Source organism: Canis aureus, chromosome X (genome assembly GCF_053574225.1).
Source record: "Canis aureus isolate CA01 chromosome X, VMU_Caureus_v.1.0, whole genome shotgun sequence".
Taxonomy (NCBI): Eukaryota; Metazoa; Chordata; class Mammalia; order Carnivora; family Canidae; genus Canis; species Canis aureus.
In genome coordinates this window covers 67,457,989-67,479,045 of record NC_135649.1, presented here as the reverse complement: position 1 = coordinate 67,479,045, position 21,057 = coordinate 67,457,989, and the positions used below count along the sequence as shown (strand labels likewise).

Genomic DNA, 21,057 nt, shown 5'->3' with positions numbered 1-21,057 from the left:
TGATTTTTACTTTTGTGATTAGAACCTGCATTAAAGATTTTGAAAAAAGCATCAACAAACAACAGCCACTATCAACACACTAAACAAATAGAATCTTAATCATTTCAAGAGACACAAAAAAGATACAGAGAGAGAGAGAGAGACAGAAAGATAGGCAGAGGGAGAAGCAGGCTTCATGCAGGGAGCCTCACGTGGGACTCGATCCAGGGTCTCCAGGATCACGCCCTGGGCAGCAGGCGGCGCTAAACCGCTGCGCCACTGGGGCTGCCTCTATCCATGATTTTTGAAACAAACTCGTTAAGCTGGAAATATAAGGGAAGCTCCTTAATTGTATAAAGGGAAAGAAAAAAGAAAAGAGAAAGAAAGGAAGGAAGGAGAAAGGAAAGAGAGAAAGGAAGAAGAAAGGAGAAGAAAGAAAGGAGAGAGGAAGGGAGGGAGAAAAAAAAACAGTGAAACAGCAAACATATTTTATTATGGAAATGTTGGCAGCATTCTATTTAATACGAGGGAAAACTCAGGTCCAATTTCGTCATGTCTCTTCAGCCTTGTGTGGAGGCCCGAGCTAGCCGGTAGAGGCTTGAGAAACCTGTACATTGATTACTGTGCTTCTGTAACTCACAGATTCGTGAAAAACAGCAGAATGTCTAAAGACAAATTATTAGATATCGCAGAGTATTTAGCAGGGTGGCTGACTTTAAGGTCTATATAGTTTTTAAACAGCCAAATGGATTCCTATAAGTTAGATACAATCAGAAAATGCCATTTTAAACAGGTATCAAGTACAAGAGCAACAACACTCTAGAATATCTTGGGATAAATGCAAGAAAGGATGTACAAGATCTGAATGTACAAAAGATAAAACTAAACACTAAACTGAAAGGTTAAAACGTTAAGGAAAACCTACCTAACTGGAGAGACATGCCATGTTGGTGACTAGGAGGGCTGGGTGTCCTGAAGATAGTCAATTCTCCCCTAGCTCATCCACAGATTTAAAGAAAATGCAACCCCAAACCGTTACAAATGAGCTTTCAAGGAACGTGGCATGCTGATTCTGACGTTTATACTGGAAGGGAAGAATAAGGAAGATATGCTTGAAGATTACGAATAAGATGTGGGGACTTGCCCAACCATAGATCAGGATGTCATATCAAGAGGTAAAAACTAAGATGGTGTAGTACTGGCACAGTTATAGACAAATTTATCTGTGGAACAGAAGAGGGAGCTCAGACACGGAGACACGCAAAGATGGAACAAAATGACTCAGGCACCGCCAAATGTACCCTGGGGGTACAGAATCCCCCCACACCACCCGGGACCCCGCCGCCCATTGACAATCCCTGACAGGGGAATATGGATGAATCTTAAAAACACACGGTGAATTTTGTAAAGGTAAGTTACAGAATACCAAGGACATGAGTTAAATATGCACGCACATGTAATATTTCACATCCAAAGAGAGAAAAGCCTGCCAGCCTGTGTCTGGGAAGCACAAAGTTTCACTTCACTTCACGAGTTAGAGTCTGGTTTGGTAAAGCCGCCACACCAAGGCAAGAGGAGAGGGGGCGGGACTTTGTTGGATGAGCTTCGATGGAACTCAAAGCTCATTGGTCGCTGGCCTCAGCTTGGGAGGTGGAAGGCAGCGCTGGAAGCTCATTGGCCTTTGTGGGAAGGGCGGGAAAGAGAGAGAGAGAGAGAGAGAGAGAGAGAGAGAGAGAGAGAGTGAGAGCGAGAGACAGCTGGGTCCTCCTTCCCACCTCTTGTCCCTGCTGTTGGATTCTGATCTATGGGAAGCTGAGGTAACATTACCTCAGCTGGCATTAGGAATCGGACCCTCGACCCTTCGACCCTCGTTCTCCACACACCTTCTTTCACCCCTCCGTCCTTTCCTCTATTCCTCCCTCCCTCCTGCTTGGGATGACCAACTGTGTCTCTTCTCCTCCACCTCAGTGGGGTACCTCCGCCAGCTCCTGATATACCTCGCACTCTGCCCCACCCCCCGCCGCCCCCCTCACCAACCAACAACCACCAAATGCCTGTGGGAGGAAACCCTTGCCTCAGCCCCCTGACCCCTGGCCTCTGGAACCTGAGGTGGAGCTCATGTCCCTGCCTTTGATTCTGATGTGGTAGTGGCAGCGAATGATTGGGCTGCCTGAGATGCGGTGGTGCACCCCATGTGTGAGGGACCAGGAGGTGGACCATTGAAGTGTGAAGAGGAAAGAGGAGTGTGAAAGATTGCTGAGAGGTTGTTCAGGGAATACGTGGGTTTGCATGAAAGCAAAGAGGGTGTGTTGGCGGAAGAAAGCAATTAGTGCAGTGAGGAGTTGGCTGTTGACTAGATCAGGGTCTGGCATTGGATAGGGGGCTCAACGAGGATCTGGTCACTAAACACTGGAAGGGATGAATAAAAATAATTATTGAAAGAGGGGCTTGGGATCCAGCATCATAATATAATTTCGTGGTGCGCAAAGGGGGTGTCAGCTTAAAGGGGGTGTGTGTGAGAAAATAATTAAGATTACGGTAGGGTGCAAGAAGAGAGTCCGAATGAGGTGTGAGAGGAAAGTTGAATGTAGGACATACATGAGACTAATAATAGAATTCAGGGGGGAGGGGGGAAAGGGGGGCTAGGGCTAGAATCATGAGTAGGGAGTGAATGAATGCAGGAGGTCAGGAAGACAATTGCGGAGGTGGAGACCAGGAAAAATAGTGCAGTATGGCTGAGTACAGGATGATACACGGGAAGGGGAGGGCAGTAATTGTTGAAGGGGGCACAAGAGTGCATGAGTATGCCTGAACATGGGGTCTATGTGGAGTGAAGGAAAGCAACGAGAATAATGATTGGATTGAAAGTTTACAGGAACCATGCCAAGAGTTTCTTGGAATGAGACTGTGTGTGAGTGGGGCTTCCTGGGAAGGAGGCTCTGTGAGCAAGAAGGGTGGATGGGATCTGATTTCAGCGGTGAGCTGGGTGAAGGAGAAAGCCAGGCACCTCAGGTGGGGTTTTCAAAGGGCAGAGGAAGTACGTTGAGGGTAAGGGGATCATGTAGCCATCCTGACCTCCGCTCCTGGCCCTAGAACCATGGATCCCAATGAGATGCCTGCTGTGCCCTGCTGCCCCTCAGACTCCCCCACTGGTCTTGAGACCGGAGCCCCATGGGGGATTGAACTTGGCCCCAAAAGAGCTGTAAGTCGCTGTGTCCACTGCTACAACCACGGCTTCACTGAGCAAATCAAGGACCAGGAGCACTTCTGCCCCTTCCAGGCCTGCGATTGTCACAAGTGTGCCTTTTTCTCGTGAGTATGGTGTCTGACAAAGGGTGTGTGTGTGTGGGTGGGGGGGTGCGTGGGCCTCCTCTAAATGTGACTGACTGTAGGCCTGCAATTCCCCACTTTAGGGAGCACCGCAGTGTCTTGCCTGCTGAGAGTGCCTTGAACAAGGAGCAGGGGGCACACCTAAAGAGGCATCTGGCTCAAGGACTGACAAGGAGTGGGGCCTCCCTTCCCAAAGCTCACGGCCATGTCACAAAGTTGACCATTCATGCAGGAGTCATCAGTGAGTGTCTCTGGCCAGGGAGAACATCTGAGTTTGGGGTTAGGGATCATTGAGCAGTTCTGTCACCAGTCCTACTACCCAATTTTGATGTCGCCTTGGCAAGTTACTCCTCGGTCCTTTAGCTGTCCCACCTATAAAACTTCATCAATATTAGTTACCAAGTGTGGGTGCGAAGGAGAGAATGGGGGGTGGGGTGGTCTAAATGGTCCATCTAAATGAGATGAGACCTCAGACTGGGGGTGAGGAAGAGTGGGGTGGGGTCAGGGGGAAAGGCTCACCTAAAGTGTCCCCAGCTTCCCACAGCTGGGAAGGAGAACCTCATGTCCCAGCTTGAGGCCCACCGCTGTGCAGCCCCCGGGGAGGTAAGGAGAGTCTGGGGCCTGTGGGGGAGGTTCCCATCTCACCCACTGCCCAGACTCTTCTCTGTGTCCTGAAGACAGGGGTTCCCTCCCTAACCCTACTGCAGCTTGCCGTGTGACCTTGGGAAAATACCATTTCTGCTCTCTGGGCCTCGGTTCCTCAGGTGGAAAATAAAGAGTGGGAACTGGCTGGTCTTCCAGGTCTTCTCAGCCCTGACATTCTGGGCTCCTATCCTCATCCCAGAACATACCCATACATATGTCCTCTCCGTGGCCGGCCTGGTGCCTGACTCCACCCTGTGCTCTCTGCTCCTGCAGGCAAGCACCCAAGGAGCTCTGCTGACTGGTCAGGCCCCAAAACCTTTGTCTCCATCTTGGACTCCAGCAGCCTTGAGGATGCAACTAACAATTTCTGTTTCGAGGAAGACCCACAGGATCCCTGCCCTGCGCAGCCTGTGAGTAAAGTGAGAAGGGACATGGAGCTAGTTGTATATTATGTTATTGTGTGCCCAGCCTTTGTGCTTGATGTTGTGGGAGAGAGAAGGAAGGAGTGGAGGAGGCAGCCAATGAGGAGGAGAAGGAGGGGGAGGAGAGGAGCAGGACAAGAAGTGGCAGGGGGAGGAGGAGGGGCGTGTGGAGATGGCAGCATATCGGACTAGCGGGCACGGGCAGGGCTCTCCCAGCCTTGCCATTGCCTATTCGTGAGGCTTATGACAAGTGACATTACACTTCCCAGCCTCCGTTTCCCTAGCGGTGTACTGATAGGGACAATATCCTACACCTATAGCACTGACAAGAGGACTAAGCCAAGGCGTGCCACCATAGCAGGACTTCAACTAATGGAGGCTATTATTCCACATGAAACACATTGATGGGATAGAAGGTCCTGCTGAAAGGAGGGCCACGATGGTGAGGGTCACAAGGCCCGGGGTGGGGAGTCCAGAGGTCATTAGAGAAAGCTTCCTGCCCATTAGATGAGCCAAGCTGGTCCTTCAAGTTCCATGGGGATTGGGGAATATGGAGGTGAGAACCAGTCCCTGCACAAGGGACAGCGATCACATCCCTCCAGGTGCCTTGCACATTAAAACACAGACACCTGTGATTTCCCATAATCGTCACTGTGGCCCTGGGAGTTTTGGAAATGCTGGCAGGAATTAGTGTTCCAGGAGAGATACAGAAGAAGGACATAGAAAGGGAAGGAAAACAGACCAAACAGGGGAAAGGACTTGTGCGAGCCACAACGACTAATAGCCAGCAGGCATTCAGACTCCCACATCCAGATATTGCAAAGTCCTGGCCCTGTCTCTCTCTACTGGTAGTATATGTCTGCCTGCCAGAGGGTTTAATCCTCTGGCCTCTCTTCTTGTTTCTAGATGCTCAACCCTGGTCCTCCAGCCCTGTGCCATCCTTGGCCCTGTCCTACTGCAGCCACAGATTCTGGGAAAATAGCGGGGTCCACAACCCTGGCAGGGGCCAAGCTTAGTGAATGGGAAGAGCAGATGGCCTTGGGGTGGGGGTGGGGCCTTGAGCAGAATCCGGGACTGAAGGGGCACTTGCCACATGAGGTGGGGAGGCGTGGGTTTTCGCTTCCCATTCTCTCACACCCTTTCCCTGGCAGGCTCCTGAAGCCTCTGACCAGGACTTGGTTTCTGCCTCAGAGTGGCAGCGGAAGCTGGAAGCAGCCGAGGCTCTGCTGATTCTGAGAGACTCTACCCAGGAGTCTTCTGGCTCCATCTTCCTGCTACAGCCCTGCGTGGCAGCAGGTAGCCCGGTCCTTGAAAGGAGAACGTGGAGTGGTGGGGATGGTTGGGAAATGGGAGGGCATTGTGGTAAGCAGGGCCTAACTGGGAGGTCAGAGTTGGTGGGTTGAACCTCCTTGGGCCCAGGCACCCAAGCTCCTCAGTCTGATGCTGGAGATGGCAGTTGATGGTTGCTCACTCAGTCGAGCTCCGTGCTCAACAGCAAATGCCCCTAGCACCCTAGCATCAAGAAACAAGGAAACCGAGACCCCGTGAGTGGCAGGGACTTGCCCTGGGGCATGCAGCCTATCAAGTGGAACACCCAGGTCCCCTCACTCCCAGCCCAGAGCTTTCTATCCACACCCCTACAGTTCTGCTGTGGTGGGCAGGATATGCATAGGTGATGAGAGCCTAGGCTGGAGGGTGATCTGCTCTCTGATTCCAGTCTCCATGTGGAGCCTGGATGCCTTTACACTTCCCTTGTGTTTTGTGGCTAAATTTCATTGATGAGCCTGGAGAGGAAGGAACAGAGGAAGTCTGAGGAGAGGTAGATGCCTGAGAAGGCTGAGAGGGAAGGATGGTCATTCCTAGACGAAAATGTTGGATGGGGTATGGTGCACGAGTGAAGCAGCAACCTGAGTGAAGGAGGAACTGCTGGAACAGAAGGGGGCGAAGCCGGAGAGGCTGCCAATCACAGAGGTCTGGAATGCCAGGCTTAGGGGCTAGACCAGAAACTGTGCGTGGTGAGGAGGCAGGGAATGTGTGAACTAGGGAGGAGTATATTCAAAGATATTGGGCTCAACAGAAAGAAATGTGGTGGCTCTGATGGAGGGACTGGAGGAGGCAAGACCTGAGATGAGCAAATCAGCGAGGAAGAGTTCTGTGCTGTAGTCTGTAAGTCCAGGTGACAAAGCCTAGATTGGGTGGAACAAAAAAGAGGAGGGAGCCAGGAGAGGAAATGGATCTGACCTGGCTCTGATGCCTTCCTTTCTATCTGCAGCTCCTGCTGGAGATACAGGACTCCAGCCTCCTAGCCCCTCTCTGAGACCCAGGCCAGCCACCACTATTTCTCTGCCTATTGGACATCTGGGGTGCATCTCCCTCTTGAGCTAGAAGCCCAGAAGAGAAGGCCTCACTAGAGTACTGCTTATTTATGCATTTGCAAAGTGTTTAATGTCCAGTATGCTTAACATGTTTTTTTTTTTTTTAACCTGCAGGTTCTTTTACAGGCTTTTTCAGGCCCTTTTTATTATAGGGGGCAATTTTTGGCTGAGGGTGGATATTCTTGTACCGCCATCCCTTACTGCCTTGGATTCTGGGGCCTTTTTGTGCGACTGAAGCTGATCATTCTCTCAATAGGGTTCTCTGAAAGGTCATACATTCATATGCCAGAGTTTTCATTTGACTTGTGACCGCAAACATAGCTGTGCACTCATGTACGTATCCATGCTTGTCAAAATACAAGGACGTTTTCATTTTGTATCTAGGTTTATGTGTGTGAACAAATAGTAAACCCTTGTTGTTGTAAGGCAGTGAGATATAGGTGTTGTTTGTTACCACAGTATAACGTAGACCATCCTGACTCTGGTGGACTTGTTCAATTTGCTTTCCAAAGTGAGAATCCCCCTACTCAATAACTGGGATTTCGTAACACGACTAGAGAAGAAAATGGTAGTGGGGAAAAGAAAAAGGCGTTAAGGGTTTTTACTCATTGAGCAAGTAAGTGCCTACCCTCTGCCTGGCACAGACTGTTTCCAGCTGTCCATAGGGCCCCAAATTGAGTTGTCTGCAGGGTCAAGCAGGTCTTATAAATGAGTGGAACAGCCCAGATAGGCTCTGGTCAACTGACAGTGCATTTTCTACCTAAGGGGCCAGGTGGCACCTGGCTCTAGCCGATTGTTGCCATGCAGGAATGTAGACTCTGCATTGCCACATCTCCTGATTTTTCAAGAGAAAAAATCCAGAATTCCAGATATCTACGTAAAATATCTCAATTTTAAAATGTTGGCTCTGGTTTCCTCTTTAAGACCTCTACATGAGCCAAGGAAAACATCCATTCAGGCCAACTATGACCAAGCGAATGCCAGGCTGATTCTAGTCCAATGTGTATTTTACAGTGGGGGACACTGAAGCCAACCAGGGCCAGAAGAATCAAAGAGGGGAGGTGAATTAGACCCAGAGCCTATTTTTGAAGGACCCATGAAATATGAGGAAGAATCAATATCATTTCTTGATTTTGTGCCCCCTGTATGCTGAAGACATATAGCCTCACAGCAGGTCTCTGAGCTAGGCATTATTACCCCCCACTTGCACAAGTGTTTTGGGGGAAATTTTTAGCCAAAGATGGGTGGGAGAGGACTCCCTTCTCTTTACCAGGCCCTGAATTAGCTAATAATTTACATTCTAAAAAGTTATCTATCTATCTATCTATCTATCTCTATATATCTAAACCATTGAATGAAAGGTTCAAAGTTTGAAGAGGCAGACATCCAGTCAGAAGAGTCTCAAAAATAGTCTCTTTGTTTTGTACTCAAGGTAACAACATGTAGTAGTGGATCCGATCTTACCTCCACTTGTTTCTCAGTCCTCTGCTGATGTTCCAAACAAAGGAAGAGCTGGCGACCCTGCCCCAAAGGCAGAAAGCTCAATTGGATATGCCCCGTCGCTATTTCCCATTGTGTTTTCTCCCTCCTTCCTTGCCTCCCTCATATTTACCCAAGATGACTGATGGTGATGACAACTTATGCTTTCAGGCCTTGAGAAGTCAGGCTTCTAATCAGCCTTATCTAATCCCAGCTAAACATGCAAAGCCACTTGGCACATAGGGGAAGACTGACATCCATCTCAAGCTTTCCTCCCTTCCCTGATTTGCCCCTTAAAGCAGTGACCCGAAACCCCTCTTCTCCCAGATATTAGATAAACAAGCCCACATAATCACAGAGGAAGGAAGCTGTGTCACGTGGAAAAGGACTAAAGCCCTGTTGTGCAACTGCATCCTAGGTGCGCCACAGTCTCACAGCTGAATTGGTAAAAGGGAAATTCTATTTGGGGTTAAAGGATGTGGCATGAGAAGAGGGAGGAAAAGAGAAATAAAGTGATGGAGACTGGGAGAAGGAGTGAGCCCCTTTGTCCTGTACCCTTTCATTTTTCTGAGTCCCGCCTGTCCTTCTATGCAGAACCTTTTAGGCCTGATACTGATGCTTCAGCCCCCCTGCCACTCCACTTCCCCACACCCCATAAATGCATGCACACAAGCGCACTTGTGTGGGTACACTGCTTTTTATGCCTTTTTAAAAAGCCTCTTCACGGTGGCAAATTATGGGCATCTTAGGACTTTGTCATAAATGAGGAAATATCCATCTATTTTGTCATGTACTCCTCCAGTTCACAGATTCAAAACATCACTTTGTAGAATAAATAGTGTGAGTTAGGCCTCGACTCTCATGTGTTCTACAACGGCATTGTTTGGATCTGAGGATATCCACCACATGAGAGTATCTGCAGAGTGGATCAATTTCAACCAGGGGTATGCCTGTAAGTGTTTAACAACAGGCTCTCTGGGGGAGGGGGTGGCTTGAGGGGAAATGCCCTTTGTTGTAGCATTTGCCAATTTCAAGCTACTGACACCAGGTCAATTAGTGCAGAGTTGGGAAGGGATGCATTTTCAGGTACAATACATGGGCAGGTACAACAAATGGGCATAACCTGAAGAACATAGGTAACAGGAAAGTGTAGGAAAAATAATTAAAAATTGATGAGTTTTTTTTTTTTTGTTTCCAGTATAATGCATGTCTTGTAATTGATACTTTATATAATTTAGTCTTTAAAACAGCTGTGTTCAACAGCTGGCTTGCAGAACTCCTGAAAAATTAAGTTGGCTCTTATGTTCCAGTATGAGTCCCGTCCAGTATTCTGCCACTTTCAGTCCTTGCCCAGAAAGGCACCTCTTCAATAGTAGGTCACGTGAACCCTGCAGGGCCATCAAGGCCTGACACCACTGGTTTCTGGCCAAGAAGAGCTTAACATGTAGGGAAAGTATTAATTATTAATGAAAAAATGGAATGATCTGGAACAAATATTGAGCACAATGAATTGTCAGAAGTATTTGTGGGTGAACATGTGTTTTCAGAGACAGCCAACATTGGGTAGAAGTGGGAAGTGGGGACACCAGGATAAGCAAAACCCATGCAGCAGCATATTCAACAGATTCTTTGAAGTCTGAAGGAATGGAGCAACTGGTACTTCCCAGCCATCAGATTTGTATCTCTCATCAGAGAGAGAGACATTCAATATACTCTCTCCTCCTTAGATAAGTGCTGCATCCTCTATATAAACTCTTTCACTTTGCCCTTTTTAAAATTTTATTTAAATTCAATTAATTAACATATAATGTAATATTGGTTTCAGAGGTAGAGGTCGGTGATTCCTCAGTCTTATCTAATACCCAGTGCTCATTACATCATGTGCCCTCCTTAATGTTCATCACCCAGTTACTCTGTCCTCCCAACCCTCTCCCCTCCACTTTGCCTTTTTTCACTTAAAAACATAGCCTTCATTGTTATGTATAGGCACCATGTTATACAGCAGATCTCTAGAACATACTCATTTTGAATAACCGTAATTTTATATCCATTAAACAACTCTCCATATTCCCCTTCCCTCCTCTCCTGGCAACCACCATTCTATTGTCTATTTCCATAAGTTTGACTGTATTCGATGTTTTTCTTAAGAGGTATTGTCCATTTAAGAATATGTTAAGAGGGTAAATCTCATGTTAAGTTTTCTTATCACAAGAAAGCAGAAACAAAACAAAATAATGAAGGGACACAGAAGGACTCCTAGAGGTGATGGGTATGTTTATTACCTTGATCATGGAGATGGTTACCTGGATGTGTGCATATACCCAAACTCGTGAAATTGTATACATTACTATGTGCAGGGTTGTTGTTTTTTTTTTTTTTTGTACAAATTATACCTCAGTAAATCTGAAAAAAAAAACAACAACACCCAGTATCCATGAGACCACTCCATAGTGCAATGTAGAGACATCTCCCACTCCTTGCAACAGTTATAGAGTATGCCACTGTGTGAAGGTACCATAATTTAGTCAGCTAGTCTTCTATTGATGCACACTTTGGTTGTTTCTATTCTGGCTGTTATGAATACAGCCACAATGAATAAAATTGTGACATAATCTTTAGCAATATTTATCAATATATCTTTGAAATTGATCCCTAGATGCACTATTGCTGAATAAAGGGTGAAAATACATGTAATCTTGCTCATTATTGTCACGCTCCCTTTCATAAAGGTTGTGGCATAGCAACCAACAGCCAAAGCAATCTTCAATGAGGAGAACAAAGCAGGAGATACCACAGTTCCTTATTTCAAAATAGATTACAGGGATCCCTGGGTGGCGCAGCGGTTTGGCGCCTGCCTTTGGCCCAGGGCGCGATCCTGGAAACCCAGGATCGAATCCCACATCGGGCTCCCTGCATGGAGCCTGCTTCTCCCTCTGCATATGTCTCTGCCTCTCTCTCTCTCTGTGTGACTATCATGAATAAATAAATAAAATCTTTAAAAAAATAGATTACAAAACTATAGTAATCAAAACAATATGGCACTGGCCTAAACACAGACACCTAGACCAAGGGGACAGATATGGGAGCCTGGATATAAATCCATGCATCTATAGTCAGCTAATATATCAGCTAAGAATATCTTGTCAAATATATCTCTTGACAAGAGTCAAGAACACTCAAGAAGAAAAGGCAGTCTCCCCAACAAATGGTGCTGGGAAAAGTGGAATTTCACATGGAAAAGAATGAAATTGGACCCCTATTTTGCCCCATCTACAAAAATTAACTCAAAATGGAATAAAAACTTAAATATAAGACCTGAAGCCATAAAACTCCTGGAAGAGAACACAGGGAAAAGTCTCCTTGATATTAGCCTTGGCTATGATTTTATGGATGTGACGCCCAAAGCCCAAGCAACAAAAGCAACAATGAACAAGTGGGACTACATCAAAATAAAAAGCTTCTGCTCCCAAACGTAATTAGAGTGAAAAAGCCAAGACAGAAACAATATGTACTCTATAATTCATAATCGTTAAGACTGTCAAAGTCAGTATATGGTAGTGGAAGTTGGAATAATGGCTCCTCAGGCAGGGGGCTCTACGAAGTTCTACTTCTAAATGTGTTTGTGGATGCATGGGTGTATCACTTTGTGGATTCAGGTACACATTTTGATTTGTGTAGTTTGTGGATATATGTTACTAAGATGTACTTAAAACTTAGGAAATAAACGAATTGAAAAGACAAAAGCAAAGGAATAACGGACAGTTAGGATGCATGGATATAAATCATTTGGTATTTTAATATACAGAAAATCATTGCCTTCTAATTGTTTCATATTCCGTAGACACACTAAAAACTCCATGGGGACAAAATCTGTACCTCATTCGTTTTTACATCTCCCGAATGTCCACAATAGTATAAGTCAGAGTAGTTATCCTATATATACATAACGACAATTTTTGAATGTTCTATTAATAGAATTCTCTACAATGAATATAACAAATGAGTGAGTTTCTACAATAAAAAATGATAAAGAGCTTCTGCACAACAAAATGAATGATCAACAGAATGAAAAGGCAACCTACAGAATGTGAGAAAATATTTGCACAATCACATATCTGATAAGGAGTTTACATCAAAAAAAAAAAAAAAACAGAAGGAACTCAATAGTAGAAAAGCAAATGATCCAAATAAAAAATGGACGAAGGACCTGAATAGGCATTTTTCATTATTACTTTTAACCATAATCCTATTGTGGTCAGAGGCCATCCTCTGTATGATTCAATTCCTGTGACATTTGTGGAGTCTGATTATGGCCCAATATCTGATCAGTTTTTCTATACGTTAAGTGTGTGTGGGGGGGTGGGGTGTGTGTGTGTGTGTTTGAACTGGATGTGCATCCTGCATTTTGTGGGGGTGGTGTTTTACAAAGGCCCATCATTTCACATTTGCTAATCATGTTGTTTAAGTCCTCTATACTCTCACTGATTTTGTTTTTTTGTTTTTTGTTTTTTGTTTTTTTTTTTGTCTCTTACATCAGTTACTGAGAGAGGTGTCGATAAACCGACCACAATGATTGCAGATTTGTGGACTTCTCTTTGAAGTTCTGTCAATTTGTACATTGTATAGTTTTGACTATGCTTTTCATTGTATACCAGCTTCAATTATCTAACTTCCTGGTAAATTATGTCATTTCAAACTGTCTCCTTTTTTTTCTATAATAATGCATTTTGCCTTAAAGTCCTTTTTGGTCAATATCAGTAGAGCTAAACCCATGTGGTATGTCTATTGTTTTGCATCCTTTTAATTGCAAACTTTCTGCATATGCTTAGGTTGTAAAGTGTGTCTCCTGTGAGGTACACATAATTTGATTTCCTTTTTATTGTCCAGTCTGATTGTGTTTTCTTTTTTGACTGCCTTTTACATTTCGTGTATTAACTGTCTCATTTTTCTATTTTCCATTTATTCCAGCTCTTCCTGTTTCCACCCGTCACTGTCCTATCCTTGCTTTCTTTTGGATTGATTATTGTTTTGATTTGACATTTCACTTTTCTTGCTTATTTGTCTGTTATCGTGAACACTCTCTCTAAAAAGTGGTCCCCCTAAAAATTACAACATGCCTCCTCAACTTATGAAAGTCTGACCTTCATACTTTTATCACCCTCTTGGACAATACAAGATCTTAGAACATTTCGTCTTGATTTATTTCCCTCCCTAATTTCATGGCATCTTACAGCATCCTTTCAATTAATACTTAAAGCCTCCGTATTATGCTGAGTGAAGTAAGTCAGTCGGAGAAGGACAAACATTATATGTTCTCATTCATTTGGGGAATATAAATAATAGTGAAAGGGAATATAAGGGAAGGGAGAAGAAATGTGTGGGAAATATCAGAAAGGGAGACAGAACGTAAAGACTGCTAACTCTGGGAAACGAACTAGGGGTGGTGGAAGGGGAGGAGGGCGGGGGGTGAGAGTGAATGGGTGACGGGCACTGGGGGTTATTCTGTATGTTAGTAAATTGAACACCAATAAAAAATAAATTAAAAAAAATACTTAAAGCCTCCAACGACATTATGGTTATAGTTTTACACAGTCATATCTATTTGGAGTTACTATAATATTTATTGTTTTCTTCACTCTTCTTGCATCTCAAATTCCATTCAGTTTCATTTTCCTTCTACCTTTCAAATTTTATGTCATGTGAAGATGGTTTCTCATTGTTTTGTTTGGTATTTCCCTCATTACCAGTTGGGGGTGAATGTACTTTCATACTTTCTGGCTGTGTGTATGGCCTCATCTGTGAATTTCCTTCTATGGATTGCTTCTGTGAATTACCGGATACCAAAACTGAGGATCATGGGAGTGTGACAGAATAAATTTAAGTGTCAGCAGAAAATGTCGGGGTGGTTGTGGAACCAGACTGTGTTCTCTTTCCTCCAGGTGTGGTTGAGCTAATACAAGTATAGATCTAGGGATCTGTGGGTCTGGGATAAGGGGGTGGACAGGTGGTCATGGGACCCTGGGTCCTGAATGGTGATGATGCAGCCACATGATCAAGGTGAAGGGGTCTAGATGGGGCTGTAACATGGAAGGCATAGCGATGAGGGAGCTTGCTGAGGGCAGCCTGGTGGAATCTGACAGCTGTTGGGGTAAGTGAAGAAGGCAGCCAACTGTCTGGTAAGTTCCCTGTCTCTGTGCTCCTGGCCTATCAGGGCCCTCAGCAAAAGAAGGGAAACAGTTTACAGATGAAGCAGAGCCTGCCGACTCAGTTTCCCAGATCAACAAATTCTGTCACTAGGCCGACTGAACTTGTGTGCCTCCTTCCAGTTGCCATGATTGGATGGTATTGATTTCTCCATCAGAGGCCCATGATGCGTAGTTGTCACTCTTCTTATGATATTTGCAATTGTTGGTGATCATTGACTAGACCTGTGAAATTCTTTAGAAATTTTGTAGTTCTCATATTCTACAATCATTTTATCTTTTGATCATCCTGAAGGAGAGTTCGATAAAGCAAATGCCCACTCTTCTATGTTATTTATCAGTTATCAAAATTATGGGTTTACTCCCTAGCATTCCTCATTGGGGTACAATTATTTTTGTAACGGTGTGCCTATTACATAGATGTGTTTCGGGTCATTAGAGTTATTATCTTTATCAATGCTTGTCTTTGACTAGGTGGATATATCCTTTCGACATGGTCCTGATAGTTTTGGGTGGATTTATTCCTACTGGTATAACAAAGTGTTCCAGGCTCATCTTGTGCTTTTCTTCTCCCGGGCCTGGAATCGATCATCTCCCCAAATTTCCTTGGCTACTTTCAGTGGGAAATGATATTGGGATATCATAGTCTGGGCAGTACTTGTGTTCATTGCTACTGGGCTGGCCATTGTTTCTAGGCCTTTTGCATTGGATTCCGGCTTCCATCACCCACCTGAGGTTCTCCTTGCTGTGATGAACACTTTGGACCCACCCTCCTCTCCACTTTGCACGTCTTACCCCTCAGAGGGGAGATGTGCTCCCTTTGCCAGCCCTGGTCCCACAGTGAGGGACCATGCAGTGTCTTGCTGCAATTACCTTTGTTCCGCCACATTAGGAAGAGATGCTTCCCCTGTTCCTTAACTTGGGCAAGTCTCTTCCCTTCCAGGCCTCTGTTTCCACACCTGGAAAACAAAGAAAGTGGAATTCTATGTCTCTGAGACCCTATCCTTTTATCCAGCTGCTGTTAAGGTAATCCCAGTTTCCTGAACAATAAAAGTATCACTGTCTTGTTCGGAGCGTGGAGAACCCTGGGAACTAAGAAGCTTGGCAGAGGAAATGGCGATCTTTGTGGACGACTTCCCCTCAGAGCTGAAGGGCAAAGAGTCTCTATACTGGGAGGTCCTCGGTATCCCCAGAGGGCTCTGGAGAGGGGCTCTTTAGGAAAGGCTTCTCAGGCTTCAGCATCCCAACCCCTCCTGACCCTGCCCCCTCCCTGACCTGGTTGGAGGTAGGGAGACCTCCAACCAACCCTTAAGAAAGATGGATTCTAAAGGTGTATCTAGAAAGCACAGACACGCCTTAGTCCTTATCTGGGGAGAGGTTGCTCTTTTGGCCTTTTACAGCAGGAAAATGGAGCCTTTGGCTTCCAAATACTGACTCCTCCTCAGACTCAGCCAATACAGCTCTGACCCCAGCAGAGGTGTCCTATACTGGTAAACTCACCAGGACAAGGGCCACTGGAAAAGGAGTCAGCTGATCAGGTTTTAAACCATAGCTTTAACCCTTCACTATCCTTGTAACCTTGGGCTGGGTACCTAGCTCTCCTGATCTTATTTATAATCATTTTGAGAAGTAGTCATGGCATTGCTTATGGACCAATGTACAGGCAGAGGTCCAGTACTGACCCCTGGTTATTTTATCCTCTTTAACACCAGGATCCCGTGCCTCAAATGTGAAGGCCAGTCCTGACACTGGGAAATATTATTATTTTGCATCTTTGTATGTTGTGTATCCCTTGACTAATTTTGGTAGATATAGTTGATTTTTGCAACTTTTGTGTTTTAACTTCCATACTGGCTTTCTGAGTGTTTAATCTACTACCTTTGCTATATGCTTGCTTTTATCTTTATTTTTCATAATTTTCTTACTGCTGGTGATAGCTTTCTCTTTCCACTTGAAGAAGTCCCTTTAACATTTTTTGTAAGGCTGGTCTAGTGATGGTGAGCTCCTTTATCTTTTGTCTGGTAAACTCTTCATCTCCTCCTCAATTCTGAATGCTATCTTTGCCGAGCAGAGCATTCTTCATTGTAGGTTTTGTCCTTTCAGCCCTTTGAGCGTATCATGCCACTCTCTCGTGGCCTGCAAAGTTTCTGCTGAAAGATCAGCTGATATCCCTACGGAGTTTCCCCTTGTTTGTAACTGTTTTCTCTTGCTGCTTTAAAAGGTTTCCATTCTCATTACGTTTTGCCATTTTAATTACTATGCATCTTGGTGTGGACCTCCTTGGGTTCATCTTGTAACACAACATTTTGTTGATTAAAAATATATACATCCCAAACAACAATGCACATTTTTCAAGAACACATACAAAGAAAACTGAACAGGTAACTTCTGAGACCGTTACACATCAACCAGAGGAGAATGATAGTATGAGTAAAAGGGAATCGTTGAATGAATAAAATAGAGAACTTAGAAGATCAAAGGCAATAATGTGCTACTAACCCAGGAGTTTGTTTGCTTTAATCTTCAGCTTTTGGAGGTGGGGAATCAAGCAAACAAGACAAAATCAAAATAATGAATTGTGCTTCTTCCTCCAGCAACGGTGGATTAGGCAATTCAGAATATCCCTCCCACTGAGACACTATAGAAAATTGGTACCCACCATGACTCTAGATGGCTCAAATAGCTATCCAGGTGGTGAAAAGTTACCAAGCCAAGGTCCTAGAGAACATCTAAGCAGAAAGCTATGAGACTGATATTAGATATTAGGTGTTTAACAAATTGAGAATAAAAAGCTGAGTGCTGAACAGTGCTTTTTACAGCCTCATGAGGCTTGGATGGCAAAATAAAAAAGTCCAGAGCCCGCCAAGGGTAATGGTCTTGGTGAGGGACACTGACAAAGGCTGCACTCTAGGTATAACAGTGAAAAGGAAACAAATTCAAAGAATGTGGACCAGCACTGGGGAATCTCAGGAGTCCATAAAAATCTTAATCTCTAACATCAGATTTATATAATTGCAGAATGCTAATGTCCAAAGTTCCTGGAAGCAGCAACAGATAATCATCTGTGGAAGTATTTAAAATAAACCAAAGAGCAGCCCGGGTGGCTCAGCGGTTTAGCGCCGCCTTCAGCCCAGGGCGCGATCCTGGAGAACCAGGATAGAGTCCCATGTCAGGCTCCCTGCATGGAGCCTGCTTCTCCCTCTGCCTTGTGTCTCTGCCCCCCTCCTCTCTCTCTGTGTCTCATGAATAAATAAGCAACATCTTTAAAAAAATAAATAAAATCAACCACAACTTGAAATGATATTTATGAATGATTCTTTAAAAAGAAAATATCAGATACACACTGCAAGAAATATATGAAGAGATGAAGAATGAATGAAAATGAGAAAAATGACAGGCCATAGATCCACAAAGCTCTTGATATTGGAATTTTTTGGTGCACACCTAAAATACACACATGCAAACACACACACACACACACACACACACACACACACACAAGTTATGCTTACTATGTCCAAGGATATAAAAGGAAAGAATGACAATACTGACAGAATATTAATGCATAAACATGACACAAAAATTTTGAAAAAGAACCAGCTATAATTTTGGAACCATAAAATGTATTAACTGATATTAATTCTGAGGTGTTTTACAACACCAACAACAATTCTCTGATTCTCCAGACACAAGCTGGATGCTCCACAATTAAATTAAATTCTGACACTACTACCCTGAGTTAGTGCAGACTTCATGGGTCAAGGGTTCAATCCTCAAAGACTGCCTCCAACTTCCAATGCCAGTCAAAAGTCTCAGGCCTCCCAAACTGCCCTTCAACTGGTTGTTTATAATTTAGGAGTACCCATGGCTCCCTCCCTCTTCAGGTTTGTTAATTTTCTAGAATGGGTCACAAACTCAGAAATACACTCTATTTACACTTACTGATTTTTTTTAAATAAAGGATATTATATGAAACATAGAAATGAACAGCAGGATGAAGAGGTACATCGGGCAAGGTCTGGATGGGTCCCAATTGCAGGAGCTTCTTCCCCTGTGGAGTTGGGGTATGCCACCCTCCTAGCATGTGGATGTGTTTGCCAGAAGCTTTCTGCACTCCATTGTTTAGGGGGTTTTATGGAGGTTTCATCACATAGGCATGATTGATTATTAACCCAATCTCCAGCTGTTGCCCCTTCTTCTGAGGTTGGAGGGGTATGGAAATGAAATTTCCAGGCTTCTTATCAAGGTTCGATCTTTCTGGAAACCAGTTTCTATTCTGAAGCTACCATCTAGGGGCTTGCCAAGCCAAGAATTGTCATATTGGAACATAAAGTGCTCCTGTCACCCAGGAAATTCCAAGGGATTTAGGTGCTCTGTGTCAGGAACTAGGGACAAAGACCAACTATATATTTCTTATTATGTCACATAAATCAAAAGATAGGTTGAATAGAAGATTAAAATGTAAAAAAGAGATTTACATATACTGTACATTAGAAATACAAACAATAGGTAAAGTACAATGGCTAAAATACAATATCTGGAATAAAGTTTGGAGACACAAAGGAAGTAACATGGAGAAGAGAGGGTAGGGGATTCAAGTAGAAGGTCGTATTTATCTGTATCTTTAAGGGAAGGAGAGAGAGAAGCAGTGTTTGAAATAATGGAGGAGAATTTTCCAATACTGACCAAAAATATCAAGCCATAGATTTAAGAAGGTCTGTGAGCCTCAGTAGGATAAGAGAGCCATGAATAAACATATCATAACAGGGCTACATGAAATCAGAGACAAAGAGAAACCTGAAAAGTGGTCAAAGAGAAAAGATACATCCCCTTCAAAGAAACAACAAGTAGACCTATAGCCAACTCCTCAATAGGAAATACGGAAATCAAGGAAAACGGGTAAATATTGTTAAGGGTCTAAAAGGAAATGCTTGCCTAAATAAGTCATGGGAATAAAAGGCACAACATAGGGAATATACTCAATGATATTGTAACAGCATCATATGGTGACAAACGGTAGCTACACTTGTGGGGAGTGCAACATAACGCATAGAGAAGTTGAATCACTATGTTGTACACCTGAAACTGATGTAACATTGTGTATGAACTATACTCAAATAAAAAAGTCACTAAACAAAATTAAAAAATAAAAAGGTCATTTGCTCCAGTTGCTCTCAATCCTGGCCTTACATCAGAATCACTGGAAGGGTTGTTAAAAGTGGCTGGTTACATAACTTGTGGGGTCCAGAGTAAAATAAAAATGCCAGCCTTATATTCAAAAAGTAAAGAGTGGGGGAAAGCCTTTAAAGGTACTAACATATAAAGCTTTTTCCTTTTTAACCATAACTTCTGTTTCTCTGCCTCTCTGTCTCTCTGTTTCTTGACTTGTCCTGGAATTTTTTTTCCTGCCTAGTGTTATTCTAAATAAAAATCAATCAATCAATCAATCAATCTTTCTAAAAAGCAAAAATCCTAAAAAGTGAACTGAAATAAAAATATGTTCCTTTTTGTGCATCAAAGGACACTATCAATAGAGCGGAAAGCCAACCCATGGGTGGGGAGAGGGACGGAGAAAATATTTGCAAACCATATACCTGATAAGGGATTGATGTCCAGAACACAGAAAGAACACCTACAACTCTTCAACCAAAAAAATAAACAGCCCAATTCAAAAATGGGCAAAAGATATTTGAATAGACATTTTTCTAGGGAAGATATACACATGCCCAATAAGCACGTGAAAAGATGCACAAAATCACTAGTCATCAGGAAAATGCAAATGAAAATCACAATGAGACACCACTTCACACCCATTAGAATTTGCTATTATATTCAAAAAAGAAATAAGCCTTGGAAAGAATATGGAGAAACCGGGACCCTTGTGAATTGTTGATGGGAATGTAAAATGGTACAACCACCATGGTAGGCAGTATGGCAGTCGCTGAAAAAGTTAAACATAAAGCATATTCTACTGCTGGGTATATACCCAAAAGAACTGAAGGTAAAGAGACATATATTTATGCAGTCATGTTCAAAGAAGTGTTATTCATAATAGTCGAAAAGGTGGAAACAACTCAAGTGTCCAATGACAAATAAATGGATAAACGAAATGTATTTACATACAATTGAATATTATTTGGCCTCAAAAGAGGAATGAAATTCTGATACATACTGCAATGTGGATAAAACTTGAAAATATTAAGTAAAATAAGCCAGCCAAAAAGGACAAATATTTTATGAATCCGCTTATATGAATTACTTGGAGTCAAATTCATAGACACAGAGAGTAGAATGGTGAATGCCAGGTGCAAGAGTGAGGGGGAAATAGGAAATTATTGTTTAACGGGTATAGAACTCTACACTTAAAAGTTGTTTACATGGTAAATTCTATGTGATATATATTTTATCCCAAAAAACTTTTTTTCCAGACAAAAAAGTGAAGAAAACTCATAGCCAGCAGATCCCCAATATTAAATATATGAAGGGAGACCTGTCAGAACCACTGTAATTCCAGATGGAAACATGGAAATTCGGGAAGGGTTGGAGAGCATCTCTCACATTTTCTATAGTTATAAATTACTTTTTCTTTGGGAAATTGTAAGAAGAATATTGATTTCTTAAACC

The 21,057-nt window shown here is 43.5% G+C and overlaps 1 protein-coding gene across 5 annotated transcripts; it reads left to right on the top strand.

The window, feature by feature from the left end:
* The first annotated feature begins 363 nt into the window (after positions 1–363).
* DMRTC1B (DMRT like family C1B) lies at positions 364–10,617 on the top strand. 5 transcript variants are annotated; one of them, XM_077887537.1, is made up of 6 exons: positions 364–1,389; positions 3,073–3,291; positions 3,393–3,550; positions 4,228–4,364; positions 5,528–5,672; positions 6,649–10,617. In XM_077887537.1, the coding sequence occupies exons 2-6, from the start codon at positions 3,077–3,079 to the stop codon at positions 6,759–6,761; spliced, it is 768 nt and encodes a 255-aa protein (XP_077743663.1). In that variant the 5' UTR covers positions 364–1,389; positions 3,073–3,076; the 3' UTR covers positions 6,762–10,617. The 5 variants fall into 5 exon arrangements, with proteins under 5 accessions (XP_077743663.1, XP_077743665.1, XP_077743660.1 ...); XM_077887534.1 differs by lacking the exon at positions 364–1,389 and adding an exon at positions 1,414–1,796; XM_077887538.1 differs by lacking the exon at positions 364–1,389 and adding an exon at positions 1,837–2,242.
* The last annotated feature ends 10,440 nt before the right edge of the window (positions 10,618–21,057 follow it).

Coding starts and splice junctions, on each gene's coding strand:
- DMRTC1B (XM_077887534.1), top strand. CDS start 1,588: ATGGAACTCAAAGCTCATTGGTCGCTGGCCTCAGCTTGGGAGGTGGAA. Junction 1,797..3,072: donor CTGATCTATGGGAAGCTGAG/GTAACATTACCT, acceptor TCCTGGCCCTAG/AACCATGGATCCCAATGAGA. Junction 4,365..5,527: donor ATCCCTGCCCTGCGCAGCCT/GTGAGTAAAGTG, acceptor TTTCCCTGGCAG/GCTCCTGAAGCCTCTGACCA.